General features: G+C 34.0%; 1 protein-coding gene across 11 annotated transcripts; it reads left to right on the top strand.

Moving 5' to 3' along the window:
* Window positions 1–87: 87 nt before the first annotated feature.
* Window positions 88–16,901, top strand: LOC105344822 (cytosolic carboxypeptidase-like protein 5). Of its 11 annotated transcripts, none has more exons than XM_020073909.3 (19): window positions 88–213; window positions 2,886–3,000; window positions 3,212–3,308; window positions 3,656–3,827; window positions 4,347–4,513; window positions 5,027–5,207; window positions 5,455–6,528; window positions 6,659–6,828; window positions 7,200–7,335; window positions 7,464–7,645; window positions 7,816–8,060; window positions 8,370–8,584; window positions 8,828–9,162; window positions 9,368–9,462; window positions 11,583–11,603; window positions 12,537–12,609; window positions 13,314–13,332; window positions 14,421–14,514; window positions 15,201–16,901. In XM_020073909.3, exons 2-18 carry the CDS (start codon window positions 2,901–2,903, stop codon window positions 14,502–14,504), a joined length of 3,366 nt encoding a protein of 1,121 aa, XP_019929468.3. In that variant the 5' UTR covers window positions 88–213; window positions 2,886–2,900; the 3' UTR covers window positions 14,505–14,514; window positions 15,201–16,901. The 11 variants fall into 11 exon arrangements, with proteins under 11 accessions (XP_019929468.3, XP_011451016.3, XP_019929469.3 ...); XM_011452714.4 differs by having other exon boundaries at window positions 9,368–9,579; XM_020073910.3 differs by lacking the exon at window positions 11,583–11,603.
* Window positions 16,902–21,910: the final 5,009 nt, after the last annotated feature.

Genomic DNA, 21,910 nt, shown 5'->3' with positions numbered 1-21,910 from the left:
ATATTTTTGACGTGCGTTTGTTTACATTTCCGACATCTTTCAATCATGTGACCTAACGGTTTAATGTTACCAATCATATGGTCGTAAATAGATCACGTGGTCAGCAACCACCTAGTTTACAACATGTCTGAAACTGAATCAGGACTCGCTTTGTCCATCTTTTGTCTACAGAATAAGCACACATGTGCAAGGAATAACTATATTAATGTTCAGGCAAGTATATTAAAGCAGTAGAATAATACTTGCATATTGTAAAAACATCGCTATTGAAATATTCGTACGTCTTAATTTATTTTAATATTGACATTTTATTTGAAAGTTCATGCACAACACAAGGTTAAAAACACACGTGGGATGTCCCAATTCCCTAAATTAGGGGTTGTTGTCAACAGACAGATTCACAAAGTAAATGTTTATTGCCAAGTCAAGTTCAACTGCCTCCATCTATAGGCATCATTCATACATGAGGATCTGATATTTTTTAAACATTTTCAAGTTGTTTAACAACGATTTAATGGCACCGCATTTAATTTGAAATGTTTACCTGATGATAAGTCATAATGACTTAACTTTTGATTTGGACTTGGTCACAATTATTTTCATTCTTCTGTCTTTGCCAACGGTTGAGACTGAATATATTGTAAAAGTAGAGGAGGAATGAACTACACCAATCTTGAAATCAGGGCCCTTCAGTTTAAAAACCAATGCTCTACCGACTGAGCTAAAGGGTTAACTCACTAGCTAGTGCCAGTAGGAGTATGGCAGTACCGAACCTTGAAATACAAACTAATATATACTCTTCCCCTTTTCTTTTGAGTCGATTTCTATCCCTTAGAAATCTCACCCGAGACTCTCTGGGTTATTTTATTGGGCGCCAATGAAATGGAAAAAGAGGAAAGAGCGCACTGCCAACCAGACTCGAACTCTGGACCCTTCAATTTAAAACCAAAACTCTACCAACTGAGCAAAAGGGTTAATCCACTAGTTAGTGCTAGTAGGAGCGTGGCAGTACTGAGCCTTATGAATACGCTGTTAAAAATTACATTATTTAAGAGTTTTTATTTTGCATTACATTATGAAATTAAGCCCGCATGAAAACACTTTTTATTCTTAAAGATGAATAACTGGGATTTTCCTTTGTTTTGCCGGTATATCTGTCAATATAATTACCACCAAATGATATACTTAGAGCTTCTATTGAACTGAAATTACTTAGAGCTTCTATTGAACTGAAATTATACACAAAAAACACACATGATGTCATGGTTCTTTTGGAATTCATAAGTTTATTCAAAGCTTAATTATCATTAGATATGATGTTTAAACTAATTAATAAACACTCTTAATTAATCTTTTTAGATAGAGTTAAATTTGTTTTCACAGTTTCATTTTCTCTGCCTTGCACCTCCCACAGCTCAAATATCTGGGACACATTTTTAATTTGTAAATGATGTGGAAAACAATCGTGCAAATGAGAAACAACTGATCAACACACTGAAAAAATATTAATTTTTGTATTATTTTTACTGAAATAGAATTTTTCAAAACTTTAACTTTGTTTTCCTCCAATGATTATTCTAAAAATCATTTGATACTGGCAAATTTCCGTTACTGGTAAAATGAATGTACCTTATATTATAAAAATGCTCTTTTGAGTTAAGATCTGTATAGCTAAAGTACTTGGATACCATTAGGCATTTAGTTATATCGACCATCATCCCAATTAATGACATAATCTATAATTAATGTGTTTCTATCAAGCAAGTTTCATTCAATATCTGTACATCAAAGTATTGCATGCAATGACTGTCTCATGGCCTTGTATTTTTTTTTTTACATTATCTTAATTCATATTTGATTTGATTTTATCCAACTGTGTGAATTTTCACACAAAAGACATTTAAATTCAATATAAAGAATGAATTGTTAAATATGGGCACTGCAAAGTTTCTCAATGTATTGAATCATTTTAAACACACAAAAATCTTTCAATACATGACTTACTTTTTAATTGAAAAATATACTTGAGAAATTATGGGGTATATTTAAGTCTTTAAGTTTAACTTCAAGATTTTACTAAAGAATAACAGTAAATTGTTGATGGCATAACAAATTGTTTTCCTCCTCTAGCTCATGTTAATAATTGAAGATCTAATAAAATGAGCTATATACCGGTAAGTGTGAATGCAATTTCTGTCAAGGTGAAGAGATGCTCAATTTGCAGAGCTTTTAATTTAATGAATTTTAAACAAGACTTAGATTTAATCAAATATAAATTGTGAGAATATTCAACCTTTTTTTGAAGAGATCAGTGATTATACATGTACTATATAATTAAGTTTTGTATAAAGCTACTTTCTACTGATCTTTCAAAGTGAACTGCCAGGGAAGGTTCCTGTAAATCTTATTTGATACACACATCATTGCCTCATTTGATAGCGAAAGTATTTAAGTTGATAAAAATGATCAAGATATAAAAAGTTACTAGTTGTATCATGGTTGCATGGCTATTCCGCAATTCCTATGTGTGTCTCAATCTCAAATTTAAATGGAAACTTAAGGAAAGTAAATAACACATGACATTCATTGTCCAATGCATTTAATGTTTTGTGGGGCATAAATCGTGTATAATCATTAATTTGACAGATTTGTCAATGTATAGAAAAGCCTATGATTCTTTAAAAGCATTATTATTAATAAATTGTTCCATTAAGCTGCCTGATAGATTTCAATTAAAAGATTTGATTAAAAAAAAAATTAATGAAAATGAATGGATATGTATGTGTGTGTCATGCATATTTATTGCCATTATAAGAAATTAAAGTAATGAAGCCTCTTTAAATGTATGCTTCTGCTATTAATTTACTGATGTTTTTCATTTGCAGGTGTAGGTAGGGATAATGGCTGAGTTCCGAGTTGGAGGGCTGTTGTTTACCTCCAAGTTTGACTCCGGAAACTTAGCAAGGGTGGAAAAAGTGTCCAAAGATGAGGACGAAGAAGGTCAGTTAAATTAGACATGGTATCATTAAAAGTTTTTATACAAAATTTAATCCGTTGGTTCTGGTTTAAAGTTTTTGCCATACATTTTCAATTGTATTTAGTTGATGCTTGCTTTCTTATACATGTATATAGATATAAATAAAAAGAATTTATGTTGTAACAGTTTAATTAATTTTCACTTGACATGTAAACATCCTTTATTTTACTTTAGATAATGTGAAGTACTATGGGGAGCCTAGGCCTGACTATGAGTTTAATGTGTGGACACATCCAGACTGTCATGGGACAGAGTTTGAGAATGGAAATAGGTTTGTATGTGTAGGGATGATAAATAAGGAGGCGACATGAAATTTCTTACAATTGGAAGCAAAAATTGATCAGAAGAATGGATTGAAAAACACCTCAATTCCAATGTTTATAATTTTTTTTTTGATAAACAACTATTTATTAATTAAAAGCTAATGGTAGATTCTGTTATGAACAGATAGAACAAATGTAGCTTACAAGTGCTTACCATTTATTTTACAACTGCTATATTTGCTTGCTTAGAAGGACTTGTGGGATGGCAAATTTTAAGTAATAAAAGAAAAGAGAAGAAATGCTACGAGTGCTACATGCGTGATGATTGAAACAACAATTGCTTTATCTTTTGCAGATCCTGGTTTTATTTTGGCATCAGGGGATGGGCACCGAATCGCCTGATTAAGATCAACATCATGAATCTGAACCGACAGGGCAAGCTGTACAGCCAGGGTCACTCTCCATTCACCAAGACTGTCCCTGGCAAACCGAGGTGGGAGAGGATTAGAGACAGGCCCTCGTATGAGGTATGTTCTGATTAAGTCCATCTATTGATATGAAAAAAAAAAGATTCCTAAAATCATGAGAAGCACCACTCGCAAATTTTTTAAAAATATCCTTTTTATTTTTCTGACAGTTGTGAAAAATATGAAATTGTAAAGGAAAAATTCGATGCTTGCGATTTTATATTTTTACGTGGTTTGACACAAGGTGGTGGAATAGCGGGATTAAGTACTTTTGAAAAATACAGAATCAACATGATTATGTTGAAAGAAATATTATTTTGCTTTTTTTGGCATATTTTCATGCATGTTGCCCAGTAATTTAATATTCATTTAAAAATATTTGCATATCACATTGCAAAAGAAGTACAATGTATGGGGGAGAATATGGAGAATTTTAGAATATACATGTAGATCTGTATTGGGTGTAAAAGAGTTTTAAAACAACTTGCATTCCGTGATTAGGTGTTTTTGTTTTTTAGTGACTTCTTTATGACAGATATATTCAACAGATTTGACAAGTTTGATGTCTTCTATTTATAGAATGCGGATGGTCAGTTTATTCTGACCTTCACCTATCGTTTTCTGGATGTGAAGGGAGCCATTACCTACTTTGCTTTCTGCTATCCTTGGTCGTACATGGAACAGCAGGAGAGGTTAAACGAATATGACAAGAGATTTGCTCACTGCAAAGAAATAAGCAGCTCAAGGTAAATCTAGAACATGAAAGCGTGTCAATAATTTCTTTTGATTTTACTGCTAAGTTTCATTGTTTATGTACAGTGTATTTGTAATACATGACTTGTGCAAAAGGCAAGGTTTCAGTAGATGTACCCTAAATAATATACATGTGTATTATATGTATAATAAAATGTGAGGTACAGTCTTGAAAAATGTGAAGTCCTCGATCTCTGTATGATGTTTTTTTTATGTTAATGTTTAATGTTAACATTCCCCATTATAAATCTCCGATAATCCATAATCTTTTTTCGTTCCTGTGAATTTTTCTGAGTGAAAGATTTTAATGTGTCAATGAAATTATCTTGGAAATTATCCCTTTCAACTATTTCAAATGTACTTCTTTCACAGGTACATGTATGTGTATTTTTATTTTAAAAAATCGTCCAAATGTGCTGCATAAATATCTTTGGACAGACTATAGTACAAATTTTGGTTTTTGGTCCAGATTTACATGGGATAATTCGCCTCTTTCTCTGTTTAAGTCCAAAAGACAGAATCTACTACCACCGGGAACTGCTATGTCATTCACCAGACAAGCTACGCATTGATTTGGTAACAGTCAGCTCCTGCCACGGAATCAGCTCTGAAACAGAGCCTCGCTTTGATCATAACCTGTTTCCTGAAAAAGATGTTCAGAGGTGCAGAAAATTTCATGGAAAAAGAGTAAGATATTTTATTTTCAAATGTGAAAATGGCAAGAATAAACAAGGCTGGATATGGATGTCATTTGTATTTTCTAAGAATGCATGCAGGATTGACTTGGTGAATACGATTTCCTAAAAAAAAAAGATTGAAAATTTTCATTTTTGCTAACAATAGGCATAATAGAAATAACTTATTGAATGTGAATATGTACAGTAATTCAATACGAACAATGTCAATCTTTTTTTTTTTATTTGCTTCTTTAAAGGTGTTTTTCCTGAGTAGCCGAGTTCATCCAGGGGAAACGCCAGCCAGTTTTGTATTCAATGGATTCTTAGAGTTCATTCTAAAAGAAAATGACCCACGTGCCAAAGCTTTAAGAAGACAGTATGTATTCAAGTTTATACCTATATTAAACCCAGATGGTGTTCAAAGAGGGCATTATAGAACTGACCAGAGGGGAGTGAATTTGAATCGAATGTACTTAGACCCAAGCATTGACCTTCACCCCTCTATATATGCCTCGAAAAGTATGTTAGTTTATCATCATGTGAAAAACAGGGCCGTAAGAGAAAACGACAGTGTGAATATCCGTATCAACTTCCCAGGGTACATTTTGACCTCTAGTCCCGACCCACCCACCCCTCGTAAAGAGGTTATTCATCACGATGCTGGAGAAGTGAATAATCACAGTAAAATGGCAAGGAATGGTGCTTATTCTGCTGGTAAAGACAGAGGTGTCCAGAATGGACATGGAGATCCCTTTTCGTTACCTCCCAAGGAGAACTCCTGGGTTAGCCAAACCAGTACACATGATGGGGGACTGATGCCCCCCTCTGGGAGAATGAGGATCGAGCCCTTGAATTTAGGAGATCTGGACAGAATGGACACAACACTAAGTGAATCTCGTAAACTGATGGGCAACGACAGCATTCACATGTCGTCTTCCTGTAGTAGTGTGCTGAGCAATGTGACTCTGAAAAATGAGAGGAAGACGGTGGACAGTGAATTACGTCTGCGCCTCTCAGAGCTGAACATGTCCGACGATTGTCGCGGGAAAATGACAGGACTCAGCATGATGACATCACTGAGCGTGGGACTCAACGACTCTGACACCGAGGATCTGTACAACACTGAGCACCTCGGGAATGAAGGCTCGGAGGATGAGGACGATTTTGCTTCCTCTTCCTTTGGAAACAATGCCCCACATCTCTCTGACACTTCCCTGCTCCAAATACCTCCCTGTGACAGTGGCATTGCATTCTATGTTGATCTGCATGGGCATGCCTCTAAAAGAGGATGCTTTATTTACGGAAATTATTTTGAAGATGAAGATACTCAGGTAAGAACTTGTACAAATCTTTGTATTCTTATTCAGTACCCTATAGTACATGTACTAGTATTAGTATTCATGCATGTTTTAAAGTATACAGACTGAGACACATAGAAGGGTTGTTGTTGTTTTTCTACAGGTAGATAATATGCTTTTCCCCAAGCTGATCTCCATGAATACTGCCCATTTTGATTTCACCGGTTGTAATTTCTCTGAGAGAAATATGTATGCCAAAGACAAGCGAGATGGAATGTCCAAAGAAGGAAGTGGAAGAGTGGCCATACACAAAGCAATAGGAATTATCCATAGGTATAGAGAAATATTTCAACTAAAGTAGTCATGATATATTTATCAATGCACATAGTAATAGGAATCATCCACAGATATTGAGAACTACAGTGTGTAACAATTGAAGAAGTCATAAAATTAATACACGAAGCTAAAGATCATCCATATATATTGAAAAAGTGGTAATATTAAATTAATATTATTACAGTAATGATTACTACACAAAGCAATCAAAGTCATTCTGACCTACAGGCAGTATTTTAAGAGTATCAGATGAAATAAATTACCTGGTATTATCCTCTTTTCTAAAAAGAATTAAGTAACAGGACCGTAATTTGAGATAGGAAACATCATGTTAAGTTAAAAGATGTACCTATTCTTTTATCTTTCAGTTACACTTTGGAATGTAATTATAACACGGGGAGAATGGTGAATCCTGTCCCCCCAGCTCAGGGGGACGACGGCAAGGCCACACCTCCCCCAGTGGCTGGGTTCCCTCCCAAGTACACTCAGGCTCACTTTGAGGAAGTAAGGAACATAACAATTTCTTTTTCTTTGCACCTGTATGTGTAAAATCATAATTTTTGTCTATGCATAATGCATGTCATTAAAACATTGTACTTTAATGCTAAAATGTAATTTATTTTCATTCGTAGGTGGGTAAAGCATTAGCCATAGCTGCCATAGACTATAATGAGTCCAACCCCTGGTCTCGTATCGGCATGTCCGAGCACAACCATCTGACCGGGGTGAAGGAGAGTGTGAGGCGGTACATCAGGAGCATGAGGGGCGGGCCCAGGATTCCTCGCAACCCCTCCAAGTCCTACCTCAGGAACAAGTAAGTATATTGTATTTAACAAGGGCCAACTAGTAGGTATTAAATAGGTATGCATTTTCATACACATCTGAATGGTCACATTTTATATTTTTTTTCTGTTGAATGATAATGACATCTTTTTTTTCTTGTTTGGTTACAATTAGTATTAATATTTGTGTTTTTCATTTCAGTAGTGTAACCAGTAACAATAGCAGTAAAACCAACAGTAACCAGAACAGCCGGGCTCCGTTTTCCCGTAACAACTCCACGGACACCAGTAACGGGATCGGTAACCCTAGGTTCAACAACAGCACTAACACCACAGGATCCCGATTTAATAGTGGCACAAGTAACGGTGGGTCAGCCTCACGATTCAATAGGAGGGACTCCTCAGCTAACAACCCTCCCAAGAGGGAGCTGGGGCCTGTCAGAGAGGGTAGGTGTATAAAATTGTCAAAGGTTATAGAGAAGCTGTTATAAATAGCCAATACCTGGGAATTTGAATTTTTTATGACTTCCTAAGGCCTTAATACGTGTACATTAGTTTTCTGAAAAAATTTCTGTGGTCAAGTATTTACATCTGTATTACATTTAATTGAAATCTTCAGTAATTTTCTTTCTTACTATTTGGTTGTGTATTTATCTAGGGTGAGGAATGTTAAGTACATGTACAGTGTAAGTGAATACAGTACAGATATATTGCCTTAATCATGTTGTTTAATTTCTTTGAATTTTGCACTTACAGCTGCCAGGCCGAATTTGAATACTCAGACACAGCAGAGGAAACGGCAGACTACTACCAACTATGTCCCCCCTCAGACCTCCCGCTCCACCTCCAACCAGCCGGTCACCCTCTCAATGACCACCGCGGAGGCCACCACCCACAGGCAGTACTCAGCAGAAAAAGCCACCAGAACATTGGACGAAGAGAAGCTGAACCCACTCAAACATGTCAACCTTGTAATTTCATTTATTTATCTCAAGTATTGATTGACAGTCATACATGTATGTTTGAATAGGTATATACAGAAACTTAAAGTTTTATTCAAAATCGTTTTAGTCACCACATAATTGATTGGATTATGTTCAAAATTCAGTTTGTCATTTTGCACAAAAAAAAAAATAAACTTTTTATAGAAACAGTTTTATTCAAAATCATTAATATAATCACATGTATATGATTGGATGATGTTCAAATTTCAGCTTGCCATTTCGAAGAAATCAGGACCTCCTAGTCGAATACCCTTACCCACAGGTCAACAGTTTATGCATTTGACCTCTCCAACAGTTCACGAGTTATCTCCCCCTCGAGTGCCAAATCGCAGTGGTCGTTACACCCAGAGAACCCCTCAGCCCTACCCAGTCAGGAAGGCCAGTGCAGAGGTTCTCTCAGTCAACAATGATTCTCCACTGGGGTCCCACATAGCCGGCCACACCAGTGTCACCCCAGGGGATCACTTGCCTTCAACCCCTGGCAATTATCCTCCACCACCCATGCCTCTCCCCCCAAATGATATGAACGGAATGGACAATGCAAAGTAATATCATTGTGAATATTTGTTAACTTTTTTATTAAAAAATTTATTCATGGTAGAACTAAGAGAGTTTTACTTTATGCTGTTACATTTAGTAGCCAAATATTTCATGAATATGTCATATAAGCTGTTACAATTTTCGGAACCCTGTTTTTCAGTTCTGGATCTAGCAGTTTAAACTTTGCTCATGATATGGTTTGTTTTGTAGCAGTGAGAGTGCCAAGCGTCGTCGACGGTACATGTACATGAAGAGAAGGACGGTGAACCAGAGTCCCAAGCTGGGCAGTGCCGCCTCCAATAAAGGTCAGCAAAAGCCCAGTGACACAAGTAGTGAGGCAGAGCGTGCTAAGAATAGACGTAGAAGGCGTAAATCTCTGAGAAAAGTTAACCAATCTCCGTCTTCAGATGAGACGGGGCAAGGTAACCCAGCTTCCTGAGGCCAGGGCTCCACTCACCCGCCTCCATCACCCTGTTTGATCACACAATCAAATCTTTTCAAATTTTTTCTGGGGTGGATCTAGAATTTTTGTTTAAATAAAAGTATCGTTCAAATTGACATGATTTTATAATAATAAGAATGAAAAATGATAATTTCATGGTGATTATTTTAATGTTTTTAAAAGTTACAAATTGCGCCTCACTAATGTACAACACACATGTGCAATGTAAGTTTGAAAGACTATTCTAGATCCACTCATTTAACTTGATTTTACCTTTTTTTTCAAATTTCTATCTGTAATCACTTGATTTCATTTTTTTAGCTCACCTGAGCTGAAAGCTCAAATGAACTTTTCTGATGACTTTTTGTCTGGCGTCTGTCTTAGAACTTTTTACATTCTTTGACTTCTTCTCAAGAGCTAGAGGGTCAATGTCAACCAAAGTTGGAACAAAGCGTCATTGGGTGAAGGGGTTTCAAGTTTGTTAAAATGAAGGGCCACGCTCTCTTTCAAGGGGGAATAAAAATTAAACAATATTTTGGTATTTTTTAAAAATCTTCTTTTAAAAAACAATTTGGCCAGAAAAACTGAAACTTATGTGGAAGTTTCCTCAGGTAGGATAGATTCAAGTTTTTTCAAACCATGATCCAAGAGGGTAGGGTGGGGCCACAATGGGGGGTCAAACTTTTACATACAAGGAATATAGAGAGTAATTCTTTAAAAATCTTAGAAACCAATCGGCCAGAAAATGTGATACTTGTTTGGAGCATTCTCAGGTAGAATAGATCCTAATTTTTTTTTTTAAGTCATGATCCCCTGGGGCAGGGTGGTGCCACAATCAGGTCAAATTTTTACATTTCAAAATATATAGAATTAATCTTTAAAAATCTTCTTCTCAGAAACCGATTGGCCAGAAAAGCTGAAACTTATGTAGAATTATCCTCAAGTAGGGTAGATTCAAGTTTGTTCCATGAGAAACATAAGAATATCCAGGGGATAAAAAATTGGTTTTCTTTTTAAACAGGATCTATTACACTATATGGTCCATATTTTGTATATGACTCTATAATACTCAGATTTTCTTATGTCTATTGTTGCTCAGGTGAGCAATATTGCCCTTGGGTCTCTTGTTTTTCTTCACTTGGTGATGGATGCGGTGTTCTGCATGATTAAACAAAAACTATCACTCATCAATTGCATGTTCTGACTTTGTATTTTTGTACGGCTAATCAATATCTACCATTCCTTACAGTTCTTTTGTCCAATGGTGATAGACAACTCGAAATATATCACAAGGGGTCAAAGGTTAAATTTCTATACCGAATACATGTAAATATTTACCAAAAGCAGGCTTGTTATTTATGAATAGGACTGTGTAATCCTCACCACAAAATATTAGATGATAAAGTAGGTTCTACTATTACCATGTAGCCGTCAACATTACATTACGTGATGTAGCTGTAAACATTACGTAATCTGCTGTCGAATTGTAGGCGATGGCTAATTAAGCTTTTCGTGTAGGAAAGCACAACAAATTTGTCAACTTGTCCATTTACTGTGATAATTCGGCTTTAACATTTAGGATGGCATAGACCAGTGTTTTATTAGCAGGAGCATGTATTTTTAGCAGTTTGATAGTCCATCTTGATTGCTACATGTATGACATTACATAGCAGAGTTTAAGTAGAATAGACCATACAGAGCTTTTATCAATTTTGAAGACTTAGAGGACTTAGTCCTATGCAGTAGAAGTTTAGGCCTTGCATAAAGCATGACATCTTTTGACTTTTATGAAAATTTTGGACTATTTTGTCTCGGTTCTAATACATGTACTTGTTTTGTATCATGCAGTTAATACACATACAATTTGTATCAGATATGTTGTTCTTTCATAGAAAAAAAGTCAACCTGTACCGGTATGAAGACTGTTGCCACTTTGAAATGCATATTTTTGATCAGTGTGTTAAATGTTATTTTATATTACAGTGGTCTTAGGTGTAGCGACAGGCAAGTTAGCGAGTGTGGCTATCTCTAATCGTTCTGGCAGCAAACTCTGATTTTCTTGTTATATTAATATAATATGCTGTGGATTGGTTTGTGGCCTTTGTATTATCAAAGTCTGCTTCTAAATCCATACGTCTGACTGCAGATTTTGTGTTGGCTCTCAATAGCATTAGAAGGAGTAAAAAAGATTTTTTTCCGTTTAAATGTATATCAAATGTTTCAAATTTGGTGTGGTATACTGTAAAAAAAATTCATTTAAATTGGAAGGAAAAAAATAACTTAATGTGATTCAAAATAGAATTGGTGTAAAAAAACCCCCAAAAAACCTGTTTGGGGAGTTAGTTTTTATGAGTTTTGCAAGCTTCTATACCTCTGATGTTGTAACTGCAAGCCTTATACTTATGGTGGAAGTCACAACACAATTACTCTGTTATACATGCATACAGTACACACAGATATACACATGTAGCATTAATGATAATTAATTTGATAATTAAGGTAAATATTGGTTTTATTAACTAATAACAATAAATGTTTATAGTTTGATTAAATGTGGTTTAAACAATGAATTTTGGACAAATTAAAGTCTGATTTAAGGATATCATTAATTTATTAGATAAATATATATTAATTGGTGCTTCAAGTTTGATTGTTTTTTGTGTGACAAACTCAAATGGTATTTCAAAAATTGCACCAGGACAAAATACACGTAATGTAAATATGATCTCCCATCCTTTGATTAAATGTTTGATGAAATGTCTTTTGCTATTACATGTATTATGTGTAAGAATTCATATGAACAAAATTAATTCAGTTGAATATGGATAAAAATAATAAGGAAATAGAAAAACTAGTAAGCAGCAGAAAGTGTGACAAACCAGTACCGTATTCTTCACTGGTGTTACCGTAGTAACATGTCTTTTTGTGTTGTCACAGTTAATTTTGGCACAAGTTCTACTGGTGGCGGAAAACATGGTATAGAGGGCAGTACTCTCAGACTGTCACCAAGGTAACGGCAAGTAGTGTCACAAAGCTAACAGCCAATCAAACACAAGGATGAGATATTATGATATACACAGTTTTACACAGCATCATACATCATACCAAGCACCTCTCTCAGATAGCCAAGGCTTGTAGTTAATTAGGCTTTCTCTGCCACCTTTTTTCTATTTGAATATTAAAGGCGTTCTGCAAGAACTTTTGAATTAATTAAAAGGAAAAATTTAGCAGTTTTTTATCACTGCATTGCAGATTAGTAAAATCAATTCATCATTAAATCATTCATAATAACAATATGGGGCTCATGGACACATTTTCATCGTATGAAAGATTGATTTAAATAAATTTGTATTTACTTAACCAGAATGCATAGATAATATAAAAGTATTTTAAAAATCTAGAGAACTACAAAGTGTTGCCACAACTGAAATTCAGAGTTTTATATGGGGATACATAATTTACTTGAGAACTGTTAACCATGTGAGCAATATAGCCCATGGTCCTCTAGTATTAGAAGATGTCTCTTACATAGTTATGTGTTTTGAATATATATATGGACAGGCTTGTAAATTATATGATGTATATGTCAGATTATTCCTCATATCTCATCCTTGCACTTGCTTTTTATAAGTGATCCCTGTTCCTATTTTGAAATTGTCAGTTATAATTTGAGTGACCCCTTGCCAATGGCTGTTTTGTTTTGTTACAAACCAGGGTTCTCTCAATGGGCGGGGTATGTAAGCTATATGTAAGCTATACATACATGTAACAGTGTTCTAGTCGTGATGGCGGGCAGCTTCTGTAAAACTTTTTAATATATAGTGAATACAGTGTTATTGCTTTCAATTGGCGGAGTGTGAACATGCAGTTTCTTTTTTTTTTTAATCTAAAACTTAATTGACATGCTGTTTTTATATTAAGCCAGACTGATTCAGCTGTTGTTTATTTATCATCATTTACCGATCGACACTAAGTATACATGTATATTGGATTTTTTGTGCTTTGAGAGGCAATGGAGTTTATGCTTAAAAGGCGCCATCAGTTGATAATTGTTATTTGAGGTGAATGATGGATCCCCTTACGTCTTAATTCTTAGATTTTCATTAACAGGATAACAATAGATTTGAATATGAATTAACAGTCTATTTCTTACATCATGATTATAATACTAACGCATTTCTGTTGTTACCCCCAATGCATTCGTAATATACTGTTTTCCCCCCATGCATTCTCATTTTAATTGTGTTAATTGTGTGTACAGTTGAGTGATCAGCAAAAAATTTATTGACTAATTATAAAATAACACTTGTTATTTAGGACTTTGATCGATTTAGAAAACATATAGTCTCCAAATTCCATGTTCCGGTAGTACATTTCATGCAAGCTTTTATACGATTGTGATTTTATGATTACTTTTGCACTTGCTGCTTGTAGATGCTTGCAAGTAAAAATAAAAGAAATCCAAAGGGATATACTTATAGAGTTAATGTAATTTGATAATGAAATAAACCTTAATACAGTATTCATGAAGTGTATATAGCTAAAAAAAGTAGAAATTAACAGACAAACTGAGTATTTTGCTTGTAATTTTAATCGCAAAGGCAATTAATTGGAGGAATTTTAATATGAATGGATTTTTCAAATGACATGGTCATTTATGACAGAGAGATATGGAAAGCACATGTAATGTAATACGTTTAAGTTTTTCCCTATTCTCTGGTTAGATAACTGTTTAATGACAAGAGTGAAAGAGATAAAAACCTTATAGCTAATCAGTGTTGTCATCTTGCTCCGATGTTTAATGCTTGATGTACATTTCAGACTCCACAACCCCAGTTTTTACGACTACCCAGGCCCTCCTCTCCCCCTCCGACAGTTATCGACTCCAATCAGAAAACAGCTTAACTCCGCGCCAGTAAGTACTGTACACTTCTTCAGGAACCTATTTATTCTGGGTCTATAGCCGTCTATTAATGTGTTGCTATCTATGTTATTAGTCCCCTACCGGTTTTCACCGGAGGGGACTATAGCGTTCCTCTGCGTCCGTCAGTCTGTCCCACTTCAGTTTTCCACATTTTTTTTCTTTATCCGGTAATATTTTTAAGCGTATGATTTTAAAATTTAGATTTATAAAGAGTGTTTTGTAATGTATCTATCAAATTTTCCCAGTTAAGACAAATTATACATTCATGTCAGTATACTTGATCAGTGTGTATATTTAAACTTATTACACTTCTTCAGATACCAAGTGTTTAGTTTTTACTTCATTCTTTGTTCATTCAAAGCTTAATGGCCATTATAATCAGGATCTATGATATTTGTGATTCAGTTATTAGGTATGAAGAATTGAGAATTGTTTGAACATGGGTCTTTACCCATTTTGAGCTGATCCTTGCAATAATTCACAATTGTTCAGGTGATCATTGTGGCCCATGGACCTTAAATTATTTCTCACCTCATGTATACAATGTAAAATTGTAGTATACAATGTAAAATGCAATGTTAAATTGTAGTATACAATGTAAAATGCAATGTCAAATAAGTGTACAATGTAAAATTATAGTATACAATGTAAAATAAGTGTACAATGTAAAATTGTAGGATTCCTCTACTGTAATGTACCTGGACATCAAGAGGAAGACGACATCGTCCAAGTCTCAACGAGACCAGAGGTTCTCTCCCAGCAAACTGACCGTGTTCTGGATCGATGACTAACCTCTGAACTCTGAACCCCAAACCCCAACACATCAACATACTATAGACAGCTGTAGTGGCTGAACTTTTAACTCTCTGAATACATTTAAGAAGTTCAGACTGACATTTTATTATCAAAGATTGAGCATCAGTTTGTGATGAAATCAAAGGAAACAAATACTCAATGAACAGAGCATCACATTAACATGGACATTTCGTGGAACAAGGAGTTCTTGTACATATATGTATTACTATGCTTATAAATATTATGAATATTCATAGCTAGAGGGAGATTGCATGCATATAATACCCAAAATGTTTTGTAAACTGTGTCAGTAAGTGACTAGAAAAGTACTGTAAATCTTGTGTGAAGAAGTACTTAAGATACAAATTTTCATTATTGTAACATGAAAATTTAAAAAAAATTTATTTACATGCATGTAGATGTGAAAATTCTTTCTAACTAGCAGTCTGAATGAATCATATATACATCTTCATCATTTTAGAGCAACATATAAACACTAGATGTTGTACATGTACTATTAGTACTAACATTGACTGTGATACTGTTTAACAGCATTTAGTAGTTTGTATGCCAAATGAAGTTTTATACAGGTATATGAAAATACTGTGATTCAATCTTTTATACTCGTTAGCAAGCATTTAAAGAGATTGGGTGATAGAAAACACTTTTTGATAAACATGATTTTGCACCTATTCAAGAAGATGGTATTACAGAAAAGATTGAAATTTTAAGGCATTATTTAAATGTGAAAAACTTTAATTTCATTATAAAAAACTGAAATCATTTTCCTGTAAATAATGTTTTATTTTAAATTGTACAAATATATGGGGATTTATTTTATTTTACTTGGCATTTTAAATAAAATCCTGTGTGTGCTTATTTCATGGCTCACATCGTAAAGTTATTAATTTATGCAATTACAATAAGATTGATAAATATGACACAAAACAATCAAATGCCATGCATACATAATATCATAATTTAAAAAAAAAACCAAAACAAGACTTTGTATTGTTGTGAGGTTAAGTGTTAGATCAATTATACAAGTATACTGCTTTCCTCATCTATCGATGCCATATCTACATTGTATATTGATATCTAGTCCCAGGATGTCTGATGTTGCCAGTGCTTTTGTTGTGATATTATAAGAAGATTTGTAGACTGAGAAAAAAATGGTGTAAGGTTAACAGGGTGATTTTTTGCCTCTCACTGAATGGCTGAAAGTTGTATGGGTTTTTATAATATCTTTTTTTTTTTTTTTTTGGGGGGGGGGTGCTACTTAGCACTTTGCAGTAAATATCTTCCTTAAACATTTACTGAAATGTCTGTGACGGTTAAAATAATGACTGAGGGTCGGAAGGGATTTTTTTTTTAGGAACAGGTGTTTAAGGAGTTATAGAACACATTTGCAGATTTTACATGTACTTATACTTTTATATTACACTCTCGTCTCTTAAAAATATCTCTGTATATTATACATTTATTTTATGTAGATCTGTTTATCTTATTTATTTTTTTCAATTTATTTTGTCATAAGACCTGTGATAAATTAATCATATCCAATTGTTATAATAATTTTTTTTTTAATAAACCAATATTTTTTCACCTAATCTGTCCAACTTTTTATTTTATTATTTTTTTTTTACTTGAGCAAGTAGAATATAATATACGATTTTGTTGAGTGAAGAATTGTTTCAACATATGTATGTAAAAAATTAATTATATTTGCATGTATGTGTTTATGTTTTCATTTAAATGTATATTTCAGTCGTTTTATAACCTATGGGTCAGATTTAGACAAATTTGTTTTTATCATGCATATCTTGGTTGATATAGTAGGGTAGCGCTGTATCAGATGTGTTAATAACATAGATGTCATTCTGTCAGGTAGTACCTTATAATAGTGCTTTGTGAAAATTAAAACAGATCTTTATTTACCAAGGAACTGCATGTTTAATATTTATATGGAAATTATGCAAAATTGCTTTAAGACACTCTTCCTGATCCAGAATGTGATCAAATTACAATGTTTTTGTTTTGCTCATATTATGTTTTCGCTGACAGATAAAGAAACATTTTAATATCAGAACCAAAAAGTCTTCTTTCTTTATTGAAAATTTCACATTCAAACACGTTGAAAACACCGGGCTGCATTTTACAAAAGAACTTGCGACAAAGTCGTAAATATTTACAGTCTCATAAAATGATCTGTAAAGAACAAAATTGTCATAAAACCATTTGTTTACAAATATTTCTATTCCCATAATTACCGGTACGTTTTCCAGCCATTAGAATAAACTATTGATTAGTTTGTGATTAACTAGCACTTATTAATTTGGTCGTAAGTTCTTTTGTTAAACGCAGCTCAGCGCTCCATCATAAAATTGTGGCGACTGAGGTAAAGAATCGATAGAATCAAAACATACGATGCAGGAAACAGGAAAAACATCGAAATAGTTCGAGTTTACTTATCCACAAGTGGCACAAGCAATATATTGATGGAACATGCGATTGAGCCCTCCGACCAAATGGTGAAAGCAGCATATTTATTTCCCGTAAATCTGTAGGACTATGACGTTATAGAAACGTCGTTATAACTCAACGTCAGACTGGGCCGTGCGGTCTGTATAGGCAATGTATATATGTAACTCCAAAACAAAAATGTACATTGCTTTGAATTTTGTACATATACAATGCTATACTCTTGACCAAAATATTATAGTACTTTCCTAATAATGGTGCCGATATTTTGAATAAAATTACCGGTACATGTCCACAAACTTTTTGGACAACCCTCTTACACTGCCCACCTGATAAATTTAATACATGTACAATTTATTTGTAAGCAAAAATAAATTAGTAAATTGTTTGCAAATATATTCAGCTGATTATGGACCCATGTCTTGCATCACAGAAACATTGCGAAACTAAATGAGTGCATCTATTCCTCAGAGATTAAGGACATTTGAGTTGTACATTTTGAACTCTATATAATTTTTGCTCACCGAGCCAAAGTTAAAGAGAGCCTGTCTATATACCCCTGGCATCGGATCTGGTTAAAGTTTATGAAACAGGTCCTATATCTAAGTTAATTACTTGTCCTATCTTCACTATATATAAACTTGCATGGATGGTGCAACGGGAATACTTATGGACTTGAAAGACTTGGATGCTGAATCTGGGCTATAAATTTCAGATGCTCGAGCAGGTTAAAATTTTTAAAGCAGGTTTCCTTTGATAGCCATTTCTAAGTTACTACCAGTCCTAACTTCACCAAACTTGCATGGGTTGTGCGTCTTATGATACTTAAGCACTTGACATACAGGCTATATGCTGAATCTGAGCAATAGGTTATGATGCTGGAGAAGGTTAATTAAGGTTTTTGGAGCTCGTTAAAGTTTTTGGAGCAGGTGCCCTTTGATGGCCATATCTAAGTAATTACTGATCCAATACATTCTCATCAAACTTTTTGTGGCTGGTGCATTTTATGACACATATACAACTGGCAGACTTGAATGCTGAATCTAACTGAAGGTTTCAGATGATTGAGGATGTAATGGTTTTTGGAGCAGGTGACATTTGGTAGACAAACCCAGGTATTGTATCATGTAATTTATCAAATTTGGATAGATGTTGCATCTTTTGATACTGATGCACTCTACGGACTTGGATGCTTAATCTGAGCCAAAAGAAGGTTAAGGTTTTTGAGGCAGGTCACATGTTTATGTAAATTATAGTACTTGTGCAAACTTGCTTAGTTGATTTAACTACCGGTATGTAAATGAATCACAGAGGTAGCTTCAGAAACGGAGAGTGATCTTGATCATCTACCCGGTAGATGGTCAGGCAGGTTTAAGTAATGGATAAATAACGAGATGGTGTTGAATAGTTTAGAGAAAACATTCCCTCCGAGGGCCGAAGGCCCGAGGAGGGGATGTTTTCTCTAAACTATTCAACACTATCGAGTTATTTATCTTACTTAAAAAAATTCCCCCATTTGAGCCTCTAAGAAGCATTGACCCATTCATATATCCAACTGTGATGTCATACAAAGGTAAAATTCCAGCAATACCATACACAATAGCCTAACCAAACACACCTTTTTAATCATGGACGAGTGAACAGGTGCGCATGTTATAGAAAACCATACCGCTGTACTGAGCAGACATAGATTTAGAAGATGAATTTTTTAACGCAAAGTACACACTTGTACAATGTATATAGAGATCCACAATTCCTGGAAAAACATGGATACTGTTTGAATGCATGATATTTTAAAACTTGCAAGGAGAAAGGAAAAATCTAAATTTTGACGTCAATTAACAGACGATGGTTTATCTAAAAAATTGATAGGAGTCTTATGAAGTCATAGTGCGACAATATTTCCTATATTGTTAAAATAATTAGAAGGAGTGATATGGTTCAAGGTTCAAAGAGGAAATCTAAAAGTTTATGAAAGTGATTTATATGTGATCCCGAATCTATCAAAATTAAGAAAAGGAGATAGTTCTGCAAAACAATTATTCGTGGCTTATCGGATATACATTTATGGATGACAAAATTCTGTTTTATAAATTTGGATTTATATTGGAAATACACGTTTCAATATTTTTTTCAGTTTTCTTTGTTTAATGCCCTGTTGGATATTTGAATATCCAACTGATTGATGGTTGGATATTAAAAATATCCAACTCCTATCAGTTGGATATTTATATATCTAACACCTGCTGGTTGAATAGTGAAAATAAACGTTGACTAAATACAATGGGTGACGTCATAGAAGTTTTTTAAAATTTTTGAACAACTTAAAGTGTGTTGGGGTCCTAGAGCTGGTTACAAAATAAAGTAAATTCTGTTCATATCTAGCCAATATTTATACAGTTAATATTACTGGATGTGTAAATAGAGGTAGCTTCAGTTTCATATTTGATCCCGATTATCTTGATGCTGGACCAAGTATAATTTTTTTTAGTAGTACCTCCTGCTCATTTGTAAGGAAATCATTGGATAACAGCAGTCACCATGTATATTCCATACACAGTCAGTATATAAATAGTGCCTGTTTGGGAGGGTAACAGTTGAAATTGACACCCCGAGAAAACCATTGTCAACCGACGCGAAGCGGAGGTTGACAATGGTTTTCGAGGGGTGTCAATTTCAACTGTTATCCTCCCAAACAGGCACTATTTATTTTGTTATACTGAATGTCTTTTTTTAAATTTTTAAGAAAATTTTACTGCTTTTATATAGGAATAACGTGAATTCTACAGCGAACCGTACGCGCATAATTTTCGCGCATGTAACATTTTTTAATGTTACCCGTTGCCAAGTGCGTTGCTAACGCTGAGGGTAATAGTAAATAGTATTAACTGCGTCTTAACCAATCAGATTTCAGTATTTAACATGAAAGTATAACAATATGAAATATTACTCCCTTTGAGCATTATGACGTCACTCTGAGAGTATTATGATGTTTGGTTATGTGTCCAAATTGAAATTTGTAACATTGTTATAAAACATTAAATTTTCAACGTTATATTCATTACTCGCCATTTATACAAAGGCAGTCGGCAAGTGGGTTGAAGTTGACCTAATATGGTTTATACATATTACATTAAATAATATTGTACAATGATATGATATATTACTGTATCATATTACATGATACATGTACAAAATTTTGTATCTTATGATACATCATTTTTATGATACAATATCCTTTCACATGATACTGTATATCATTGACAAAATCATGATACATTAACATTCCATGATACAATGTCATGATGCAAAATTGAACCAAATGGTACAATATTGTGATACTATATCATATGAATATCAGACATGGAATTGTATTACTAAAACACTGCTTATCGTAGCATATATCATAAGACACAATGTTTATATTAAACGACAATATTGTACTGATCACAATACAATATTGTACTGTATAGTGCTATATAAATAAATATTGTATCATAAAATACTGTATGAAATTTACACGATACAATTTTGATATACAATATGATGCCGTATTACCATGTTTCCTCAAAGGCACTAGCCAATTATTATCTCATCAGCATTACATTATCTCTTACTTGTACAAGATTTATTTTCTCACGTTTTCACTGGTGCAAGATCGGTTTGTTTAGAGATTTTTCTGTCTTGCACTGTGTGTTACAATACCGCTATACAGCATAAACCAACATCGTCTGCTGTGAGGAAATGATGAATGACGAGTAAACTAATCCATAATGTAACCGTTTTGCTTACATGAATACAATATTTGCTCTCTTCTCGACTTCCACTATATATTACCGGTAGTAAGTGGAGGGACAATGCTAACCACAGGAGATTCTCTGCACAAATTAACATTTCATGTGCACAAGTGTCTTTGAAAAATATATTTTTGTGTCCTACATGTACACCATATATATACATGTATCATAATATCCACATTTTAATTATAAGTTTTGTAAAATGTAGCAAGTACCAACTAAGGTTCCGGTATAATGAGTATTTTCTATTCCTTTTCCTTGAAGAACATACCAAAAGGCATATTTTTTTCATACTATCTTGGATTTAACAAATA

Source organism: Magallana gigas, chromosome 7 (assembly GCF_963853765.1).
Source record: "Magallana gigas chromosome 7, xbMagGiga1.1, whole genome shotgun sequence".
NCBI classification, from domain to species: Eukaryota; Metazoa; Mollusca; class Bivalvia; order Ostreida; family Ostreidae; genus Magallana; species Magallana gigas.
The sequence above is the reverse complement of the archived record's forward strand: the minus strand, read 5'-3'. Positions and strand labels throughout refer to the sequence as shown.

Excerpts from the sequence above, each read along its gene's own strand:
- LOC105344822 (XM_011452712.4), top strand. The coding sequence starts at position 2,901 with ATGGCTGAGTTCCGAGTTGGAGGGCTGTTGTTTACCTCCAAGTTTGAC. Across the intron at positions 8,061-8,369 it reads GCTGGGGCCTGTCAGAGAGG|CTGCCAGGCCGAATTTGAAT; the intron begins GTAGGTGTATAA and ends TTGCACTTACAG. Across the intron at positions 12,610-14,420 it reads ACTCTCAGACTGTCACCAAG|ACTCCACAACCCCAGTTTTT; the intron begins GTAACGGCAAGT and ends TGTACATTTCAG.